Source organism: Arctopsyche grandis, chromosome 8, assembly GCF_051622035.1.
Source record: "Arctopsyche grandis isolate Sample6627 chromosome 8, ASM5162203v2, whole genome shotgun sequence".
Taxonomy (NCBI): domain Eukaryota; kingdom Metazoa; phylum Arthropoda; class Insecta; order Trichoptera; family Hydropsychidae; genus Arctopsyche; species Arctopsyche grandis.
Window position 1 is genome coordinate 6,488,318 of NC_135362.1, and position 24,923 is coordinate 6,513,240.

The 24,923-nt window shown below is 32.9% G+C and overlaps 1 protein-coding gene across 6 annotated transcripts in view; it reads right to left on the reverse strand.

Moving 5' to 3' along the window:
- Positions 1–24,923, reverse strand: part of LOC143916174 (paxillin-like) — a 108,803-nt gene that overhangs the window by 53,836 nt on the left and 30,044 nt on the right. For 2 of the 6 annotated variants that reach the window (XM_077437126.1, XM_077437129.1), the window contains exon 1: positions 7,858–9,414. The exons of the other annotated variants lie outside the window; for them this stretch is intronic. In XM_077437126.1, the coding sequence (XP_077293252.1) occupies positions 7,858–8,059 (202 nt within the window). In that variant the 5' untranslated portion in view covers positions 8,060–9,414. Of the gene's footprint in view, positions 1–7,857; positions 9,415–24,923 lie in introns of those variants that run through there. 6 annotated transcript variants of the gene reach the window in all.

Consider the following 24,923-nt stretch of genomic DNA (forward strand, 5'->3'; position numbering starts at 1 on the left):
CGACATAATAAAAATGCAATATATTGTATTGTAAATATATGTATAAAGTAAGAGATTAAAGTTATTTCCAATCAAACTTGAATAAATTTACACAGATTCATTGCAATTGACAGATCATCAATAGAAAAATCTTGTACTATTTTTATTAAAACAATATGATAAATCTTGTACTATTTTTATCATAACAATATGATAAATCTGAACTAATATAATGAAACATAAATTTAAAAAAAAAGTATATAGAATTATAATGAAACTTTTTGTACTTAAATTAAATTGGAAATAAACTGCACATAAATAGTAAATATTGTAATAAAACTTCATCAATAGCTGACCTAAGTTAATATACGTTAACCTAATCTAGACTCAAATTCTTCAATTAAAATTATTAACGCAACCGTACATTAACTAATTTAGCTTAACGTCATCTCAATCCATGTAATCCCACTTAATCTCAAAAGAAGAAAAAAATCGTGAAGTGTAGTCTAACTATAATAAATCACGTTTAACTTCATATAAATCTATTTCATCAAATAGAAACATATCTCAGTGGTTAGCGTGTAATGCTTTCAACTTCATGGTCAAGGTCATGGGTTCATTGCCTGGCCCGGCGTTGCTAGTCAAATCTTGGATATATGTGACTCCAGGTCGATCGTTTCTCTTTAAGATTTTGCTAATTTATCTGATTTCATTGAAACGGTTCCACCAAATTGGCAAAAACCTTTCCTTTTTCTCGCATATTCGATTTTATAGCATCTAGAATACGCTAATAGTGTAAATATGCTACCCACTCTATAAGAAAATGTATGTATTTTTCGAAATATAAGTATTATATAATTTTTCCATAGATTTATCTATGATACTGTATAAAAGTCTCTATTATAAGGTTTATCAATGTTTGTAATTGACTAGGAAAATGTATTGGGGTTTACCTGTTAGGTCTTCTTGGTATATATGTACATTAGAATTAAAACTCACCTTATTTAAATTAATTTAACGTAATTAATTTAAGAGAATCTCGCCTAATGAAATCAATCGTAAATTAATTTAACCACATCTGATCTAAATCGTTCCAACCGACACTCTATAATAGATTTTAATCAGAAGATGATTTATATAAATATTTTATAAATTAAACTGACGCAAGGAATGTATAAATCAGGCGCGTAACTACAATACAGCACGGGCATGCGGTACATGCGGGCCATTTAGATTTCGGGACCTAAAAGGTTTTTAAATAAAAAAATACTAGACATTTAACAAATAAAAATCTTGGAAAACGTAAAATTATTTATATATGTAAGTAATAACACTGTTCGACAAATGACGACTTTTTTTGGTTCAGAGACGAGATATGACTTTTATTATAGATCTATGCCCAGTGAACACAAATCTGGTAATAAAAAATGTTGATTGGCTTGAGATTCGGAGATATGTGTTTTTTAAATCGCGCCATTTTTCCATATCTTGGTGCAGTTCGGTCGATGTCTCAAAATCTGTTAATTTTCTGTTCAACATTAATATTGGAATCTATAGTCTGGTATTTTATCTTTCATTTGTAGTACTTTTCAGCTTTAAAATCTCTCTAAGTAGTCGTCAAGTTCAAATCAAAAGTCAAAAGTACGTATTATCACTTGGGATTTTTTCCTACTGTTAATACTTTTTTATATTGAGTATTTTCTATTTAAACATGTTTATTGGGATAGTGTTCTGGTCACACTATTTTTTGTTTTCGTTTAAAAGGGTTAATTGGAAGTGTGCTGAATTTTAAACCGGTATAATTGCGAGCTAACAGCTCGTACTAGTATTTACTGGTATTTACACGACTCTGAATTGAATTAATAGGGATAATATATTAAATTGTCTTTATATGAGAATTAAATAAAATTCCACTTAGAAAAATCATATTTCGACTATTCTTGTGGATTAATAACAAAAATTCTATTGATAACTAGCTTACCTCGATAAAATAAGCAAATTTTTGTTATTAATCGATTGGATTATTTTGACTATTAAGTTCAAACAATAAAATCCTAGAACAAATGATGGGCAAGTGTGACGCACAAACAAATGTTGACTTCCTTACAACGAACATAAAATAGACATATGTATACATAAAATGATGACAAAAATTTAATGGAGATTGTCAAACATTAACATACCAAAGTCGTCAATTTCCGATGTAATCTCAAAGCGCGATCTTCATAATTATTATTGGCGAACGCGATTTTCTAGAAATCTTCGAAATCACAAAAATACCCGCCGACTTCCGGGAGTTTCGCGAATTTATGCGGCACTTTAAGTGTTAATAAATACACATTTCTGATGCCGATTTGAGAAACTGGTCCCTCTCTACCAGTCAGCAGTGCGGTGGGCGATCAAATTTGAGGCCCCCATAGATTTCGTAGAGGCGTTTCCCTGACGTTATATCGCGATGTGAGTAAACTTTGACAGATGCGGGCTCATAAGTATTAGATACTTTGTATATACCTATACATATGCATACTATGATATAAATTGTATTCATTTTATATAATGAAATAGAAAAAATGCGGCCAAATATCGCGTAGGATTCCGAGAGCCAATTAATCAAGTCTCAATATTGTTACACCGTCAATGAACCGAGAAAAACCATACTGTTGCTTGATTCTGTCACAATACATATCTACATCGACGATTAGTTAGCTATGGATTGAATAACTATTGTTTTACAACAGAAGAATAGTATTGTGTGAAGCTTTAAAACTTAACGAGGCTTAGATAAAATTTGGATAAAAGAAACAGACGGAAATATGTATGAATAAAATAATTGTTCAAATGATCATTTCAAGGACACGATTGCTAGATTTTGATCTGAGAATCGAACGATGTCAAAAATAATTAATACCTAGCATATGTAAGTATGTATGTACGATTGATGTTAACCAACAACGTGGACTAGTGTTTTCGAGTGGTCAAGGGTTAGAGTCCCACTAGAGTCCCGGTGCTGGCCAGACCTCGGTTAGTGACTCCAGGTCGATCGTTTCTTATCAGAGTGTGCCAATTTTTCTGATTTTCATTAAAACGACAATCTCTCTTTTGAGGTTCACCAATTTGGTTATAAAATTATTCGCCAATTTGGTTATTATAGAGGTCGTGGGTTCAAATCCCGGCCGGAATCAATTTATATGTACACAACAAGCGGTGTAGACTAGTGGTTAGCACAGTATGCTTTCGAGCAGAGTGGTCACAGGTTCGAGTCCCCGTAGAGTCTCGCTGCTGGCCAGACCTTGATTTGTGACTCCAGGTCAATCGTTTCCTATCAGAGCTTGCCAATTTATCTAATTTTTAGTGAAAATTTGCATCTCTCTTGCTAATCTCAAGTTATTCATCGTCTTGAGGTTCGCCAAATTGATTATTAAAATGCTCCATAAATGTCTTGTATGAATTCGCATTGTATAAAAATGCTTATGTATATTGATTGATTGTATTATATCTGTTTAAGTGCACTCGTCGCTTTGGAGCGATCAGTAAAGGCGAGTGTTCATGTTCATGAAATAAAATGAAAATAAAATAAAATAAGGTTTTCGAAAAGTAGTAGTAACGACCAAACAGTAGTCGAAGTTATGCGTATATTTAATTAAATAAATTTGGGAATGTACAAAAATTTTTAAGGCGCAGACACAAAATCGTACGACACGGCATACCTTGGTGGACTCCAATTGTGAATGGGCGTACCTGGTGCCATTGTTAATTCGTACGATCTCATTATTTCAACAAGTTTCTCTTACGTATATATGGAAATCACCTAGGTAAATACAAGGAAAATATATCAAAGAAAACACTCTAGGGGGTGAGTTTTGGCCTCGCATAGATCGGTTCGGACCGCGTTAACCACGATTGAAAAGACTTTATTCCGGGTATTTTTGTAGTGTAGACTTTATTCCGGGTAATGCTGCTGGATTATATATTTTTATAGACTTGGATAGTTGTGACTCCAAGCCAATCAATTGCTACCAGAATTTGCCAAATTGCCAAAACCCATCCGACCCAATAAATATATATGTACATCCTACCAATATTTAAACATGATTTCAACATTTATAATCAATAAATTTATATATCTATGTACAAGTTTAATACCATAGATGTCTCTCAGGGACAACCCGAAATGGCATCATGGGAAAATTAGGTCCATCGGCTATGCTACCTATCCCAATTATTAAAAAAAAACTCCAGGAGATATACGGTACAAATTTGACCTACTACCGTTTTTATTTACAAGACTCTTCGTGTCATTTTTACAAGACTCTTCTGTACTTCACTTGTTACTAGGCTTTTTTGCACATTCAGTCAATCTTCTATTTGGCTTCATAGTTAGAGTTTCCTTACGAGTCTAAATTTATCTGTTTATGCCTTGATTTTTATCTGCTAAAATTTTGTCCTTATAAAATATCCGAGTAAGTATCAAAATGGACAATAAATGAATGATCATTTTTATCATTTTTACTCTTCCATAATAATTTTATAAATGATACATAAAAATTAGTAACCATTTTCGCTTTTAAAAAGCGTATTATTTGATCTTATTAAAATTTGAAATTTATAGATCGGACATTCACCTATACATCACAAACGTAAGCTAACCAGTTATGCTAGAAATACACATTCAAACATTTCAATCCCATTGATTGATAAGCAAAGTTTTAGTCCTACATATGTATGTACATACATACATCAATCATCAGGTGGGAATTGAGTGCATACTATTGCACAATATTGCGGGCATCAAAGATGAAAGCACTTTGCATAGATCACCATTTCGATAGCTTCTCGTAAAATTTGAAATTTGACTCAATTCGAAACATCAAAATTAGCAACCCGAACGCCTGCACATTTCCAACATTAAATTGGAACTTGACGATCGCCCACGAATAAAACCGGAAAAAAATCAGTCAAAGTACCTGCATGCTATAAGTTTAGATTGAGTAATATTGTGAATAAAAATCAGCCTGTTTTTCCATACCGAAAACCAAACAAAGAAGGCGTATATGTGTATCAGACGTTGTCTCTGGATGTGACCCAACAAACGGTTGGGCAATTCATACATATTTATTAGGTGATTGGTATCGTTTGAAAAGAAAAACGAATTTTAAGTGTAAATTATCATACAAACAAATGGTTCAGATTGTCCATTTGAACTGCATAAAATTGTAAACGGTTAATGGGAATTGGGATTGTTTCGCATAATGGAAGCGTTAAGTGGGTGACTTATAAATATATGGTTTACGATCACACTTAAGATGTGCCACAGAATGCAGTTGCCTAAATAAACAAACTGCCGGTACGAGTGAGAAAACTATGGCTCATTGGGAAATTTGGATTGGGAGTGGAAGGTTCAAAGAGAGGGAGATCAAAGGACGTCAAGGGATTATTTGACATTTGAAGTTTGCGCAACAAATCAAGTGCTTGAAGACAATATCAAGCTGGATACAATACATGAAGTACGTAATTGTTTTGGAAAAGGTTACGAAGCACTTTGGTATAATAGGCGACCGTTAACTGCAAGTGCAACTACTTTGGCATTATGCAGGTAGATTTATAGATGTTCCACTTTTAAAATGTTAGTGGAATTTAAATTTTATAAAATAACATTGAACATTTTTTTAAATGTTACATGTAGGTACTTACTTGAGTCAAAAAATCACGTTTTATAAAAAAAAAACAGCTCAAAAGTAGAGTCGGCAATTAATTATAGTAGATTTATTTGTCTTTTTATGAAGACTGTGCATAAAATTGATTAGTGCAAAAAAAGTATATGCGCAATATAACTTAAATAAGCTAGTTTCCTTTTCTGAATAGCTTAAACATATGTATACACAAGATTGTAGTTAAGATCTATAATTATAAACTTGTTATATGTATATGTATGCATATTTGAAAATACTAGGGTTCTTGTTCTTTATTCAAAAGCAACTATTTTGAAATGAATTTATTGCTTTATACGCCTATTCTGATATTTACCACCCAATAAAATGTGAAAAAGTTAACATGTACAATATATGTATAATATGTATGCTTATATTACAATGCAAAAAAGTTATTTGCATAAAAAATGGTAAAAGTACCTTAGTATTGGTATAATAGTAGGTATAATATGGTACATAATAGGATTATAAGAATTAATAATTGAACTTAGATATTTGTAATACAATTCTACGGGTATATAGACATATAATCGATATTTGAGCATACATACATACATACATATATCTGTATAAAGAATTCATTAACGTCAACATTACAATCAATGATACCTGTCAATATATGTATGTACATAGTTGCATATTTCAAAATTATGTTTTATTTCTAACTCACAAAGACACTTGATGATAGATGACAAAATCAAACACTTTTTTGACATGATTCAAAACATTTTTTTTTATCACAAAAAGATACAATTACAATCCCAAAACCACCAAGTTTTAAATTGTCAAAAGCAACCTACGAAAAACACGAAACGTATGTATGTATAGCAACACGTTTTAAGGTCCGTTTATAATATATAGCACTGCACGTCAACAGCTCGGTACGACACTGTACGGAAAAAACTACTTCTATTTATACTATACAGCACCACCCGTTTTCGGCACGTTCGTACATACATGTACTTGTTTTGGACGAGTACCAGGCAAAATCGGACTATATTATAATATATTATTACATTGCATCATATTGTCAAGTCAATATTGTCAAAATGTGACGTTTGCGAAAATATTCACATGCATATGGCGAAAATATTCATATGACTTTTGGCCGAACGGAAATCAGGCTCATTGTGTATTCAAATTATTAAAAACAGATACATTATTCAGAAATCACCCAGACATTATCCGTTCCATTTGACAGTTCGGCCAAATTTCCGTCGGCTTAATGTCTGTTTGGGCAAGCGTGTGTTGGCCAAGTATCCATTCGGCCAATAGTCCGTCAACCGTGTCTATGTACATACATACATACATACATATATACATACATTGCGTATGAAATGAACTTCATTCGTGTTGACGTACTCTGTCATATTTGTGACAAATTAAATCTTGACTTCTTTTAGTATCACATTTAAGAAAATTCAGTCAATTTTGTCAATTTAAAAATTTTTATACAAACTATTAACCTGTGTAAATACATATATACAACGTTTCAGTGGCTACATCGCAAAATTGCATTGCCACCAGGATAACCACCGCTACAAAAATTCGGCGTACAGAAAACCTCGCAAACATTATTGCGCGAATGTTTTTTTAATGATAATAATAAAAATCTCGTAAAAAAACATTCACGCAATAATGTTTGCGCAGTTTTCTGTGCGCCGAATTTTTGTAGCGGTGGTTATCCTGGTGGCAATGCACTTTTGCGATGTAGCCACTGAAACGTTTTTTGAAATTTTCGTGCGCCAGAAGATCCGCGCACGCGATTTTTGTAGCGGCAGTTATCCGGGTAGCAATTCACTTTTGCGACGTAACCCGTTTGCCATAGCAACAATGTCGACATTTTTTTGTCAATATACAGGAACACATTTAGACGTTGCCTATAAATATGTATGTTAAAAAATAAGATGAAATAAAAGTTTAAATACGAGCACAACAACATTGAAACGTTTTATAAAAACAGTATACAATTTGAAAAAGTCATATATCACTATAGCAGTATGTTTTAAGCCTGATACAGATAGAACGCCACTAAAAGCTTCCTATGAGTGTATAACACGCATTTTTACTACATACATATATGGACACAACATGTTATCATACATACGCACGATTCACATTACTTCAGACACTGACAGAGCTATCCAAATATTTTTGCACACAGACTCACCGAGATAAGTTCCAAAGTCAGAGTAGTGATCCCTCCAGTGGAAAGGTGCCCCTTGATGATAGGGTGTTGGCGAAGGGGCAGGTGATCGAGGTGTGGTGTTCACAGGTGACTTGGCACCGCCAGAGTACTTCCTGGTGAGGATCGGCGAGAACGACACGGATTTTGGGGATGATGTTCGGGACCTCATGGTCGCCGTGGCCATACCTCGTGAAGGAGCTTGGTTCGACTGTTGACCAGGGCCGTACTAGACCCGGTGCCGCGGAACTTATTTATAGGCAGCTCACAACAAAACTCACGCTGATAGATATATGCACGTACGTGGTCAGGATTTGACTGGTGAAAAAGTTTCGAGTTTTTTTTTTCGCCAAAAAAGTGCCAAAGACTCGTCGGAACTATAGTCTAGAACTCGGTCTAAATCTGTTGAATTTCGCATAAAATTATTTCAGTGAGCAGATTGGGTTGATTATTTCTGCCATGATTACTTTGGGCGCAGTTGCTGAGACATATTATGTACGCTAGTAATTATTATGCCACTCTACACACATACATAGCTTTTCAGACGACCAATATATTCCCAAAATTCGATAAAATGTACTAGCAATTAATTTATATGTTAAAATTCAATGTTTACATTGTTGTAGTTCTATTTAGTCCAATGAAAATGCTTAGATATTAATTTGAAACCACCTTTTTTGTGAAATAATCAGTAGAATCCGAAAATAAACCGCAAAAACTCGAATTGATCCTCAAATAATTACTAAAATACTAATATTTCCAATCATACTTTAATTGTTGTTGAATATTTTTTTTTGTAATAAATCGATTCTTGGAAACAAGCCTGGCGATTTTTCGATCCACACGAGGGCCAATTTTTTTTTAGTACCACTATTAGCTCGCCGATTGAGTGTGGGGTCGCAATCAGTCTCCAGATTTTGTTTTATTTTTCTAATAGACGCCCTACTAACACCCTCCAGTGTCGCGATTTTGTTTTGAGAAAACTTTCCTGTATTTAATAATGATGTAATGCTTGCAATTTTTTCTTTAGAAAGATCTGATTTTCTACCCATCTAAAAAAATCCAATAAAAGTTTTACAAGCAATTTAAATCATAAAACAAAGTAAAATTTCGAGATATTAAATACCAACTTACCTTAGAAATATGATAAAGTTGCAGTAAAAGAGAAAAAAACACAGTGCTTTTCACAAAATAATGAATGATTTTAACGGAAAGCACGTCAATATTGAACAAAATTCAGACGCAAACCGATTTCAAACATCTTTCTTTTGTTTTTGAAGACCTTTAGAGGGATAATCCACCGATATTTTTTGCTAGTGAATAGAGTTGCATTTAAGGATAAGATCACAAAAAAAATGAGGCCAAAAGTTCCCATAATGAGTTATTTACGACCGTGACAAATTAACCCAAACGCATCTCGAGAGGGGTGGCGTAATATTCTGGTCAGGGACTGTACTTGATGTTTTGACGAGGTTTTTCAATAAAAATTAAACAATTTAGTGAATATTTGAACACTACTGGCATTTCAAATCATAGTAGTGTGAGATAACGTATGTACATATATGAGTTAACTAACTAATAGTCATATCCTTAGCCCATCGATGTCATCAATCACGCTAATGTGTGTAATTCATCAGCATATGACTTCTACTACAATCCTATTTTTCATTAAAATTTTCATTTATAATATTTCACTACTTCAACTATTCTTATAAAATCCAATTATTATACATGTACATATATAGTAAAATTTTATAGGGCATTTATTAAACATGTATATATTAAAAAATATATAGGGCATTTATAGTAGGTCTAATTGTTTAAATAATTTTCCTCTGAAATTCGCATTTAATGAAAAATTATTAAAATTTTTATTGTTAAAAACGAAAAATTGAAAAATTATTAAAAACGGTTTTCACGCATAAAATTGAAAAATATCTTGCCAGAATATTATGTCTCGTCAAAAATATTACAACTCTACCGGAAGACATCAATTAACTATAAAAAAGTCGTCCATTTCTACTGTTTTGTTAAAACTGTCGTCGATTGGGTAACATTTCTATTTAAACACCGCTAAGAGCCAAACTTTGCAAATTAAGTCACGATACTTTACGACAATAACATCAAACGTGACACACAAAGTAAGGTTAGATAACAGTAAACAACACAAAAAAATAATAATACAAAATTATAACATAATATGCAAAGAACTAGAATTGCGCGCACTTACAAGGTGACCTGAACAAAATGCAATTTAAATTAATCATTTTAAAATTAGCTCGATTCATAAATGGTTCTTGCGTTATTACGACGCGAATCGACAGTATTGATCGATTGTTTAATGCACTTTGGAAAATTGGGAATTTAGGGCAAGTGGAGTAGTAGGCGGTCTACGTTTTGGCGCCTAATGTCGATTTTCCCAATGTCGAATTCATACGGTGGAAAACCGGAGGAAACAAAAGGATCTTGAGAGTATGTAGGCATGTATAAAACACCTATAATTATATTGACCTCGAAGTTTATAGGAATAATAGTATTGTGGGAGTGGTCTTGCGTCACTCTATTGAACATCAATGTCTGTGAGGTAATCTGCCTCCTTGCGGTCACATACATTCATATATAGATACATACGTTCGTATAAATTTGATTCGTTTCGTATCAATTGATTCAATAGAGACTGTACTATTGCAATTAATCATTGGAAATAATTGGCGAAGAGTGAGTCAGCCGGCGAGTTTCACAAAATCAGTGAACAAATTTGCTCTTGAGATATTTTTGAAAACGTACGCGAATTTTGGCATTTTGACAATGCAATAACAAGAGCGCCAAGTTTTGAGTAAACAAATCGAGTCGCCGGTGAATTTATTCATGAAATCGTTTACTATTGTTGTTTTGCTGGATCATGTCGGAGGAGAAAAGACCGCGAAGTACGAAACGTGATTTAGTGGTTAATAAATAATGAAAATTGTGGTTGAAAAGCTTCAGAACTCGAGCAAATTGTTACAGGAAAATTTTTCAAACTACATCATGAAAGTTTTATATTATCATTTCCGATTTTATTAAGTATTATATATTCATAAATTTTAATGATTCATCCCAATATATTGATGGTAGATTGAGCTAAAAAATATATATTAATTCGACTCGAAGGATCATATTGATCAGAATTTCTATCCTTCGATGCAGAATCAAAAATTGAACGTAAAAATATATATATGTATATAAGTATGTATACTAAAAATGCAATAAAGCAATGAAAAAAAAAATACACAACATGTATCGGTGGTTGCGTTTATGTTTAGCACCGAGAGGTTACCGAGTTCGATCCCATGCTAATCTTTAATGCTGCTGGTCAGACTTGGATATTTGTGACTTCAAGTCGATCGTTTCCTATCAGAGTTTGCCAATTTATCTGATTGCATTGTTGAAACGGTTCCATCAAATTGGCAAAAACCATCCTACCCGCTGTCACAAATATCTGAATTTGATTTATTTACAATAAGTAAAAATTTATATACAAGTTAAAATCCATGGATTGATTGTTAATTTCTTCAGCCTCTCGAAATTCAGCGATTTATGTACATACATATAATAAAAATTATGCAATTTTTGTAATTAATTGTCTAGGAAGGCGCATTGGGGTTTACCTGTTAGGCCTTCCTGGTATATATCTATGTAAAAATAATAAAAAAAATTTCGATGAAAGAAAACGAACAAATTATCATTTTGCTATGAATTTATAAATATTTGTACGTGAAAAACGATATGATCTAAAACGTTGAAAGCAAAAAAAAAGTACTATAATCAAGAGAATTTAATTTACATATAAAATAATAAGTAAAAACTTTAGTTTTCTTAGAAATTTGTTTAAATTCTAAAACTTTTTGATTATACGATTTATAACAAGCAGTTTCTCAGAAATATGTAGCATTACAGTTTCTATAAAATTGATTGATAGCTATGGAAGAAATTGAGCCAAAACTAAACGACGTCACAGTTAACCCTAAGATCAATATCCGTTTTTGAATAGTAATAATACTTTTTTAATAACAAAAAAATTGAATTAATACGTATTGAGCTTAACGACAGCACATCATAACTGCACTTAATTACGATTTAATAACAGTTTGAAAGAAAACGCTTTTTTAACGCGTCAAATCGTAAGTGAATTTTAATAACAGACATTCAAAATGCCCACATGGTGATATAACATTGACATCAAAGGTGTAAGCTCATTCTTCCAGCATCGACAACGTACTTGAACGTTCCCATTTGGTAGTGACATGAGTTTGTATAATAAATCTTCAATCGGAATACATAAACTACTATGCAAATTTGTACAGCGTCAATTATATCGTTTAATAATATATCACATATGGATTTAGATTTAGCTATGAGTTATTGAACTAGTTTTTATTTTAATGGCAGTACATTCAATTAATTATGGAGATAAAAAGTAAACATTGATATTTATAGTAATTTCTTAAAAAAATTATACTAAATTAGACGTCCAAATATATTCTCAGCTACCACACCAGTGACTACATCAAAGAAATCATGGCAAAAATAAATACAAGTGCCTTGAAACAGAACTTGATCTATTTATATTATACACTGTGGCCTAATTAATGGTATACATTTGCTTTTTTATGAAATAATCCACGGAAAGTATTATTAAATATAAGTAATATAATATAAAATAAGCCAAATAAATACTAATTGTTTCCCACGATTTATGCTATACTAGATGAATGTAAACAGCAAAAACAAATAGTTTATGTCCATGTTTTTGAAACTATAGATTCACTATTATATAAAAAAAAACACGACAAACAGTGAAAGCAAACATTCCTCTTTCTTACAAGAGCTGTCAAAAGTTTTGTTATTGAAATTCATTAACATGTTGAAATGATCAATACATTTATAATAGAAGATAAAAAACCGATTTATATAGTTTTGGAAAATTTTGAACGTGTTGATTATTCTATTTGAAAAATTTAAATAGTTTTAAACATTTTTTCCTGTTAAATAGGTAGATAAAAATGAGACAAAAAAATATATAAATACTAACAGTAACCAATTATTATGACCACGGGGACGTATTTCTAACATATTTAATATACCAATGAATAACAAACAGTAGCTATGACAAGTAACAAAATATTTGAACAAAAATTGTACCCTAATAAAATAAGCATTTTTAATCGATTTTTGTAAATAGGTTTGTAAGCTCTTTTTCCTATGATGCTTTACATTAACATTAGAATAATATAATACTGTGATTATTAACAAAATTAAATCAAAATTGTAAAATAGAAGATGATCAGTAGATCAGTAGCTATTAAAATAGATATAAGATGTATTGTGAACATAATTTAGTAATTATAAAAAGCGTTTAAAAATCAAATAAAAATATTTAATCGATTTAAATAACTATAAAAACATTTGAAATTTGAAAAATGATAAATCAACAAGTCAAACAGTAGCTTTTCACCGGTTATGTAAAATTTACACTAAAATTGGGCCTAAATTAAATAAATAAAAATAAATGACAAGTCACGTCTTGAGAATAAATCGAGGTATAAGATCACCTGCCAACAAACATATGAATAAAAAAATGTAAATAGTCCTAGATAAAACATCCCCTAGCTTTCTACACATGTGACTAAATCATTAAGGCGAATTCACACCGATTGACACTTTCGCCACGGACAGGTGAGACATGCTACAATAACAAGAGTGACGCACGAGCGCAGACAGGGACCATAGATCAACGGGGAAGCCGTCGGGTAAGGGTTAACGACGCCGACGCGGGGTTTGGCGTCGTGTCAAATCACTGTTCGAGTGTATCGTAATAATATTACGTGAGTTACGAGAGATCAGTGGCGTCCGTGCAGGCGGCTGCCGCGGGGCGACTGACGAGGCGCCCCCTCGTGCAGCATCACCGGCTGCCATCGTCACATATCTGCGAAGGTCGACTTTTCCTTTTATAGCACAATCCGGAGTCGGACGACCCAGTGTTGTCTACTACTAGTTCATCATTTGCCGTGTCATGTTAGGTACATATGCACATAGTTCCCGTTCGTGTCCAATTGGACTTTGGGTAAGGTTTACTGATAACGAAAGCTCGAACGGCAGAGTGGTGGTGCTCAGTTTGGAACATCACTGTTCTCTCGAATTGGAACATCTCTGTTCTCTCGAAGTTGCCAAAACTTTGCATTTTGTTGAAATTAATCGTTTCAATCATTTATAGGAAAGCTTCCGTAAATTATCACAGATAGCGTTCAACCGTAAGCGTAAACGCCACCATTTTAAGCAGTTTACGTCTTCAGAGATGAAATAAAATGAAATCGAGTTCAATAACATGTAAGTTTAATAAAATGCTATGTTTGGAATTATATTATATTATTTTAAGGTTACTAATTATAGTTTTGTTAATTTCGTTAACTATGCTATATTATAGTTGTTAGTTTAAAATTGTTAATTGTTTTATAATTCATTAGCAATTTGCTATTTAATAACATTGAACAACAAAAAAAAATTAGCAGAGTGGAGACTAACCAATTTTTATTAAGTTTGACCCACTGAATTTGAATATGATAATGATTTTTTGTTGGTTAGTGATTGTTTACGAGATATGAGCGTTTAAAAAAATGCGCGATTTTTATAGTTTTTTGGCTTTTGCGGTCTTTAACTCAAAATCTAGTATTGATGTGCTCAAAGTGAGTATTGGAATCAATAGTCAGATGTTTTTTCTATTGATTGTGATTTTTATTTGTTTTAAAATACTTATGATTAATTGTGTAGCGAATTTTAAAAGTCAAAAATGATGTTTTCTCCGTGCTATTTTGGGTTTATTTGGCCAGTTTTTTATTTCACCACGTTTGGAAGGATTGCTTTTTATCTCAATATTTTTTTTTATTAAAACCTACTAACTCAAGCGGTAATTGCGTTAGAAAGACTTTCGTTCAGTTCCCGTGAGCATCGATTGTCGTTGTAATAATCAGATGTTTTTTCTATTGATTGTGATATTGGTAAAAAAAATAATATTTTTGATTTTTAAAATTCGCTAGATAATTATTTATATATTTTAAAGCAATAAAAATCACAGTCATTAGAAAAAGCATCTGAGTATTGATTTCAATACTCACCAATATTAATTTTACGATTTTTCATTTTCCAAATATGAGAAATAAATTTCGAAAAAATAATTCTTAGCCGTTTTACAAAAAACTATTACATTTTACAAATTTTGAAACCTACTTCGATTTTTGAAAATATACTGGAAAACCCGGTTTTCAAAAACCAACAAACCCTAGTAAATTTATGTTGGTGAGTGTCCTGCAAAATCGAAAGAAACCAAGAAGGACTTCTTCTGATAAAAGAAAAACTTATTTTGTTTATTCTGCGCGGCATTGTCGACGCGAGTTTGGCAGCGCGAAATGACACAGGAAGCAACGTTTTACATGGTTTTTTTAGATACTTGCCTTGCATGCCTTGCACATATTCATGGAACGCCCAGCACACACCGTCCCAAAATCAACCCGTGGAGTGTTTTCGGTAAAATTGTATCCTTGTATTTATCCTTGCTTGACAGTGATCGACAACGGTGTATCCCATATTTGAAGAAATGTAGGAGAACCCCCACAGCGGGGAGCCTTTAAAGTGGGCTTATACATATGTATGTACATACATATAGCCAGCAGTTTGGCTTAGTGGTAGCGTATATATTTAGCACCACTGAGGTTAAAGGTTCGAGTCCTCGCCATCTGCTGGTTAGATTTGGGGGTTTTGTGACTCCAAATTGATCGTTTCTCTATGAGAGTTTGCCAATTTTATCTGATCATTGCTGAAACGGTTCCTGAAAATTGGTATTAGATCTATTCCTGTTGTCACAAAAATCTGCCTGTGTATAATTTGTAATAATTATGCACAGTAATCTAAAATCTATAGATATCTCTATAGACATCTCTATAATTTCGTATTTATTATATGTATAAAAATTGTACACAAAAAAAATCTAAAAATAATCCATAGATGTCTCTATGATTATTATTTCTGATTAATTGTTATATGCTATATATTCTGATTGTATATGTATTACTGTATTTCTGATTGTTTATGTATTCTGTATTTCGTTAACGTACACCCGTCGCATTAGAGCAAATCTGTAATGACGAGTGTATATTGATTTGTAACAATAAAAAAAAAATGTGTGGCCAGACACATTCGATCGTTTGAAATCACTTTAACTTTGGTTGTTACATTTGAATTGAACTATGTGTAGCAAGTTGCAAAAGGCGCTTAGAGAGGCCCTTAAAAATGGTAATCATACATAAAATAAGACCGATAAATCTGCGGGCTATCGAAATCCCATAGGAAACAAACCAAATTGCATCCATACGAAATTAGTGTCCCTTTCTTAGTTCTACATAATCTGCGGGATATCTACTGTAGAAATAACCAGTCCCAAGATTCAACATATTTCTAATTACGAAGCAATAAGAAGTCCATGTATGTTACTTATTCCGGAACTAGTTTTTCTGCGCAAAGTTCTAGATGGGTATTTACGTCCGGGTATGACTTCTGGGAAACATGTTTCATATAAATAAAACATGTGGCCTTGAACTTGCTCTGGATATTTATAAATCCTACACACCTTTATCTCAATTTAACTTTCGAGATTAAATCACTTTTTTAACTTTTGAAAAATATGGAAGACGTATCAGAAATAGTAACAGACACATAGTGACATTTGTTAGATAGTCTGGTGTTGGGATTTGAGTTCAATGTACGCCTATGAAACGTTAAGTAAATAGGATTTGTCACGGTAAATAGTCCAATTGTCTCTTCTCGAATTAGATTTGAGTTAAACCTTCGAAATCGATCGGTTACGCCGGGTGGAGATTCTAACTGATCTGTCGTTTCAATTTATCTCGCTCCCGTTCGTCGAAAAGCAGGAATGTCAACGCTAATTAGGGTGACCAATGTGCAGAGTGACCAAAGGCAACCGAAAATAGAGATTCGAAGACGTCGCTGTCCACTGTCAACCAAGCTCAAACATCGATATCAATTGTCAAGTGTTCAGATGTTAAGCAGATGCACTGATAAATTATTTTGAAATCGGGTCAATCTTTTTATAAGATTTGAATCATTCGAGTTTCAAATTCATTTGCGAGTATTTAGAGGTCTTTCGAAAATATGCTAACAAATACGCAAAAGTTAACATCAATTTAAAATTCTCAAATTTAACATACATGTACATACATATTCACATATAACCTAATATTTCCAATTTGATAAGGAGTAGATATACATACATATATGTAAAGTGAATTGTTCTTTTATGTACATGCATAGATTCATTTTAACACGGTTGATTATTTCATACATTATATAATTAAAAAAATGTATCTAATGTGCATTGATATTTTATTTTATTTTACATAGATATATACATATCTATGTAAAATAAAAATCTATATACAATCTTGACCGATTGATTCATTTCTTCTCCTATTCTATTTTTCCAATATTTCCAATATTTTTATACTTTAGTTTAGTTATGTAATGTGCTATTTAATCATATTATAGCTTTCATTCTTTTCCTTTTCATTTGTTTATTTTGTATTTACCTTTTTCATTTGTTTTTTATTTGTAAATTTCAATTTCTTCTTATATTCTATTTTATAACCTTTTGCAAATATTTTAATACTATAGTTTAATTATGCAATGTTCTACATATTTTGCCATGCCTTTATTCTTTACTTTTTCATTTGTTTTCCTTATATTTATCTTTTTCATTTTTGTAAAAATCTATTATTGGACTCGGATGTTACATATATTATTTATTTACTATTTGTTTTTTTATACATATCTATGTACATCCTGTCTGTTGATTTTTCAATTAATAAAATAATAATAAAATAATAAAATAATAATAATAATATGTACCAGGAAGGCTTGAAAAGAAAACCCCAATGCACCTTCCTGGACAATTAATTAAAAACAACGCAGCATTTAATTATTACATAAATCACTGTATTTTGAGAAACTGAAGAACACGAAATAACAAATAATTAAATAAATAATTAATCCATTGAGAAATCTATGGATTTAGATTTTTACATAATTTTTACAAATTGTATATACAATAAATACAGAAGATTTGTGACAACAGGAAAGATGAATTTTTGCCGATTTTGAGGAACCATTTCAACAATAATCAGATAGAATTGGAAAACTCTGATAAGAAACGATCGATTTGGAGTCACAAATACCCGCAAATCCAACCAGTAGTATAACGGATCGAACCCATTGATCAATTGGGGCTAAACATACACGCTACCATTGAGCCATACTGCTGGCTATATAGCTTGATCTCTAGCCCCTAAATATACATATGTACATATGATGTACAATAGATATGGTGATCCGACAAAGTCACGCACGACAATGCTACGCCGACGTGGACAATGGACAGCCTATTTTTATTGCCAAATTATTTTTGAAACTCAGTGATCGTCGTGTTTGTGCTCGCTATGTTCACCTAGTTTGGACCGGCCTTAAGACAATCTATGAATGAATAAAACTGATTTATATAGAAACTCAAATAATATTTCTATTTATATGAGACAGCGTACATATTGTTGCGATGCGAAACGACAGGAAGCGAAAAATTATATTCGGTCATTGATAACAAAATGTTACTTAAAACGCATCGTGTCGCGCAAAGATGCACGCATGATAATTAGGTTAAGATAACAATTTCATAGAAACAATTAGAATTGAATTCAAACGCTTTCAAATGACTTTTGGATGGATTCAGAAAGATAATGGAACCGACTGAAAGTAATACTTGAACGCAACGAAGCGTAACCACGCGGAAAACTCGAGCACATTCGGTAAGATAACATTCAAACGGCTATCGAAAGATCTAAAATTCTTAAAACGAAACTAAAGCGTTCAAAAAATAAAATAAGAATCAATTACGAAACATCAACGCGGAAAAAGCACCGGTTACGAAAGACACCGTGCCGAAAAGAGAGCTTTAATATTGTGCACGGCGTGAAAATCGTATTAAATGTGCGTTACGAATCTGCGTAGGTACATATTTGATTTACTCGACAATTTTCCATGTTAATTATTTATATACGTGACAAAAAGAACAGGTGTAAATGCGCTGGCGCATATACATACATTAGATGCAAGTGGGTACAGGTGAGATGCGGCGTTGCGGGTTAATTGTGATTTATCGGTACAATGTAGAAAGTTTCGCTTTTTTGGAATCTAAATTTAAATGTGTAAATCTAAAGTTAATATGTGTCTGGTGTATTTCAAAGCTCGTTGAATAATGGTAGTTTAAAACTTCGCTAAAAGAGTTGATTCTAGCGATCGTGCATGACTTACATATATGGTAAATGAGTGCAATGAGACATTTTCCATTAAACCAGATAGCCATATACATTTTGTATCGACAAATCTGTATAATTTATGTGCCATTATGAGATTCAAAATGGCGTCGAATTTAATGTCAATAGTTTCTTGTCATAATCAAAAAAAATACTGCCAAAAAAATCAATAAAAAGGATCTATCTATCTTTATGTCTTTTCATCAATATTAATTAAGTAGTTATATTGATACCGATTTATATGTTGCTATGATTGAATCATAAATGTATTTCTACATTTATTTTTATCGCAGTAGATTTTTTTATCCTAATTAGCTATTAACAGCTCGGCTAGAATTTAAATGAATTTACATATGTATAAGTATTAATTTGTATGTGTATTTATGTATGCACCATACATAATATGTTTGTTTCTAAATTATTATCATAAATCATAAAAAAAATTTAAAATATAAAAGAAAAAGGTATGGATGTAATTAGTCTTTAAAGTAGACATCAACCACAATAATGTGAAAAAAATGAGAAAAAAACTGACATTACTATAAATGAACTTTATTTGAAAGATAATCCAGGTACATTGGATAATCGATTCACCTTGGTCATAACAGTTACATATATTATTTATTTACTATTTGTTTTTTATACATATCTATGTACATCCTGTCTGTTGATTTTTCAATAAATAAAATAAAATAAAATAAAAATAAAATAACAGAATTTGTCTATGTTTTCTGTTTAACTAGATACGATGTATATATTTCATTATAAACATAACATCGGTTTAATTAATTGAAAATAAATAGCACAGATCAACGAGATGGCGTGTAATCCTTTCAAATAAGTGGTCACAGGTTCAATCCCTGGCCCGATGTTTATGGCCAGACCTTGAATATATCCTCCAGGTCGATCGTTTCTTATCAGATTTTGCCAATTTATCCGATTTCATTGAAACGGTTCCAACAAATAGGCAACCTTGTACTAATTTTCACGAAATTCGAGTATTGAACATCTCGAATTTGCTGGTGAATTTGAGCATTTTATAATGCTGAAAAATTGCAAAAATATTTGCCATCTATATATATGATATTAAATTGCTTTAAAAAAAGTTTATCGATATATGTATGTATATAATTGGGGTTTAGCTGTTAGGACTTCCTGGTATATATGTATAAAATATCGATAAAATAATAAGGTAGCGGTTAAAAAGCGATTAAAATCATGGTCACATCCCATCAAAATTTGCCAATTTTATTGAAATTCCATACAAAATCTCTATAACCCCTTTGGAAGGCAAAGGGGAACCACTGCAGCAACATTATTTCAAACTTAATAATGATGCACAGTGAATTCCAGTAGATAAACCATGCATGTACGTTAGGATGAAAAATGCCACTCTGACCTTTACATCCGAAGTAAATAACTGTAAATATCGTGAAAATTTTGTTTAAAGCCTACACCATCAATCTCAAGAAAGTAAAGCTGGATTGACTACGCACAGTCTACTTGTACACTAAGTAATATGAAATCTCATGCAAATAAATTTCTTGTATGTATGTATGTACACCAAAGAAGCATATCCTGAATTATCATGCCTGGCAACTTGTACAGTATAAAAATTCACTTGCATCACAACGCTAACCTAGTCTGCTACACTATGTACTTGCATCTTGCAAATGAAAAATATATCCCAAGCTAACGTGTGACAAGTGCAATAAATAAATCTTGGAGAGATAGTATCCATTGCGAGGAGCGTTTGCCGAGAGGCTAGATTAGGCGTTTGGCGCGTGCCCACGTGGGTTATGTAAAATGTCCGAGGAATGGCCAGGTCCAAGTCCAAGTCCGACGATGATGACCATATGTGGCCAACTATCGACTGTGGTGTTTGACGATACCATGACGTCAGGTGGCGACAAGCGGAGCGTTGCCTCTGCCGAAATGTCGACAACATCCACCCACCCACTTTGTATCAAAGCAGTCGTCTATGACGAAGCGAATGAACCGAGGAAGCCTCGTAGATAAATAAGGAATGGTGTACGATTGATGTACCCAATAAATAAAATGATTGTGTGCACTGAAAAGGAACACTGGATTATATGGGTAGCGTAACAAGAAGACCCCATACTTCAAGCTAGTTTTATCCCTATCCCTATGATAGGGATAAAAATACCGACATTTTCAATATTAGTATAACCAAAAGAAACAAAACGGCGATACCAGTAGTACCGGTACTATCGGTATTTTCTTTTAATTAATTGGTAATAAAAAGGACCCGTACATCTGTTAACCCCAGTATGGCTTCCATGTTTCAACATGCTTATTGAAAAATATTCCAAACCCAAATATTCAAATACAGGGTACTGTGAAGTAGGTACGGACCAGATGGTGATCGGATAAATGCACTCAAGAGAGCCGCACTCTCGAGACGTGCAAGCTTTCAAAGATGCTCGAAAAGGACTAACGCAATGGAATTCTACAAAAAAGCGTTAAGGGGGTATTTGTTTGTTATCCGAGGGTGCTAACCCTTTTTTGTGGAATTCTATTGCGTAAGTACTTCTTGAGCGCCTTTGAAAATTAGGATTTCTCGAAACTACGCCACTACAGTGCATTCTTCCGGGGAACCTGCCCAAGTATACAGGACTCCAGAAATGCCATAAATACTGCATATAAATATTTATTACATGTATTATATATAGCTATTTTACGTTGAAATTCCCCGCAATGAACATTATTTTTAACACTTGCCTTACTGTGCTAAAAAAATACGCTAGCCGCTGTGCCGGACGCCAGACGCCCAGTTAAAAATGTTGCGTTTTAAGTTAAAATAATGCAAAATCTGGGAGGTTCATTATTGTAATTAGCTATAAAAATCATTTAATCATGTATTGAACGTCTGAAGCAGAGCTGCCATGTCATGCCAAGGCGGATATCGTTCTCACACTGATCGTTGAGCGCGGCGCGTACTGAATTCCCCCTCTCTCTCGCATCTTTGAGGGATGTGTGCAAGGATCTTTGTCCGAAAATAATTATTTCTGTTGATATTGATCAATTTTTTTATTTCGTAATGGCACAATTCGAATCATAGAGGTTTTGATGAGGGATATATAACATATGAAGACCCTGCATTTAGTATATTTGGAGAAATAAGATACGTCCTGGTCACTCGCTATCCATCACATTGCGGCAAGTGTTACTTCTTTTTTTTTAATATCGGTGATTTTCGGTCCGATTCCAGTAGTACCGCTATCGGTACTATCGGTATCGCAATCCCTATATGAGTAAGGTGAGTTCAAATACGATTATAGAAGACAAAAATATTCAATTTTTGTTCTATTTGAATGGTTTCTTTCTGCAGACTTTTAAATATACATACATACGTATAAAATAGCCTCATTTTATTATCTTTATTAACTACACTAAAACGGCGATTGACTAACGATGAAAGCGTAACAAAAATTCCATTATTACGCAAAATTAACTATTTAGGCATACAAACAACGCGATAATGACATGTGTACATTACGTCGACGGCGAACTTACGATTTTATTTACGTTAGAGCGTCGTAAGTTACGAGCAAACAAACGTAAATCTGGATCGTCCCTCACTATGACACAATTTCGAGACACCAGCTCGAAAAATGCGAATGAAAACAAAAATTCGAATGAAATAACTAACCATCGTAAGATAGAAACGATCCCCATAACGACAGCGTGGGGAGTTTTCTCTCTAGCCAGTTGAGCGTGTGAATCACGGTCGAAAGGTGGGCAAAACAGAATCATCGCCAGAAAACTAACGGGTCGTTTTTATAGTGGACAATCTCGTGCCAAGTGTGTGTGTATGTTCATCATAGCTATGGTGCTATTTTTGAGAAGATCTACATAAGCTGTTTCAAAGGAATATACGTATCTTGCGAAATCGAATACGTTTAGGTGGATGTTAAAGTTTAGACAGATCTTAGCGATGCGTCAGTTCGTCATTTTGGAGTGTCGAAACGGTGACAGGAGCATCATCGAAATCATCAGTGATGAGTTAGAGCTGTGAAAAGTTATACTTGACGTGTATTTAGACCAGTGGTTCTTGTGTTCGTTTCAGGAATTCTACCGAATTCGCTGGGCTTGAAAACATTCCTGGAAAATGTGTTCTATGAATTTTAACGTTCTGGATAATATGCATTGTTGAAAATAAGGATAATTCAAATACATACATATTTACATGTAGGGAAGATATTTGAACGTGATGGGTATGTGGTCAGCGAGCGTGCATAGTGCAGAGCGTGTATGGGCAGAGCGTTCATATATCTAACTGTATATGGCACTAGCCCCTTGGCAGGCCTAAGGTTTAGACGAATAATAAACACCATTTACAATATCTCGCATCCTGATCCTTTGTATAATACATACATATTTTTTTTAGTTAATACCAGGAAGGTCTATAGGTAACCCCAATGCGCCTTTCTGGCCAAAAACATTGTACATATACAAGTATTATTAGTATTATACAAAGTTATTATACATCAATTAACATATGGCTCAGAATGCAGCCAGCAGTATGGCCCAGTGGTAGCGTGTATGTTTAGCACCAAGTGATTATTGGGTTCGAGCCCGCTATACTGCTGGTCAGACTTGGGTGTTTGTGAGTCCAAATCGATCGTTTCTTATCAGAGTTCGCCAATTTTATCTGATCATTGTTGAAACGGTTCCTTAAAATTGGCAAAAATAATCATCCTGCCTGCTGTCACAAATCTCAAGTAAATTTTTAAAAATGTATGTACAAGTCTAAAATCGATAGATGTCTCAATGGATTAATTATTTAATTAATTAATTAAATGTTGATTTCGTGTTCAAAATTGTAAATTTGCAGCATTTTTAAACAATTCAGCGAAATTCGGTAAATAAATATCAATTAACATCTACAGAGACATCTATGGTCTAATTTGTAAATTTGCAGCATTTTATATAATTCAGCGAAATTCGAGATTGCTGAAAACTCGAGATTTTGTGAAAAAATGGGTACAGAAATATTTCGGGACAAATTAATTTTAATCAAAGTCAACCCAGTGCTTGAACCTGGGATCCTATCGATGGTTAGCATTAACGCAACCACCGAGTTATACCGCTGGCTATGTACATAAGTATAGAAAATTAGTAACATCAAACAAAGAGAAACACTAACAAACAGCAGCTGATCAACAGTATATCAAAACGATATTTACTAAACAAACCATCAACACTTTGAGAGGCACCCATCATACGAAACAAGACTGTCAATTCAACGATGATCGATTCAGAGTCGAACTTTTCGATTGCTTAATTTAACTCGTGTCGAAATAGTCAATCTAAAATTAGATGAACGATTCCGATACCGTTTACACTGATCGATCGCAATACACATACAAAATAATATTTTGAATATCAATCAATTTACACGAGCCCGTACCAATGGATTACATAAACAAGAGAGACCTTCACCTTTGGATAAAATAATTATATTATATGTATATAATAATTATATATGTATGTATAAAAGCAATGCCAAAGCACATAGCAATTTCATCATTTGCATACTAATATATTTCATTTCGTGATTCATGAACGTAAATCATATCGCCGCGTGTTTTCACATGGTGTTAAAAGAAACCGCGT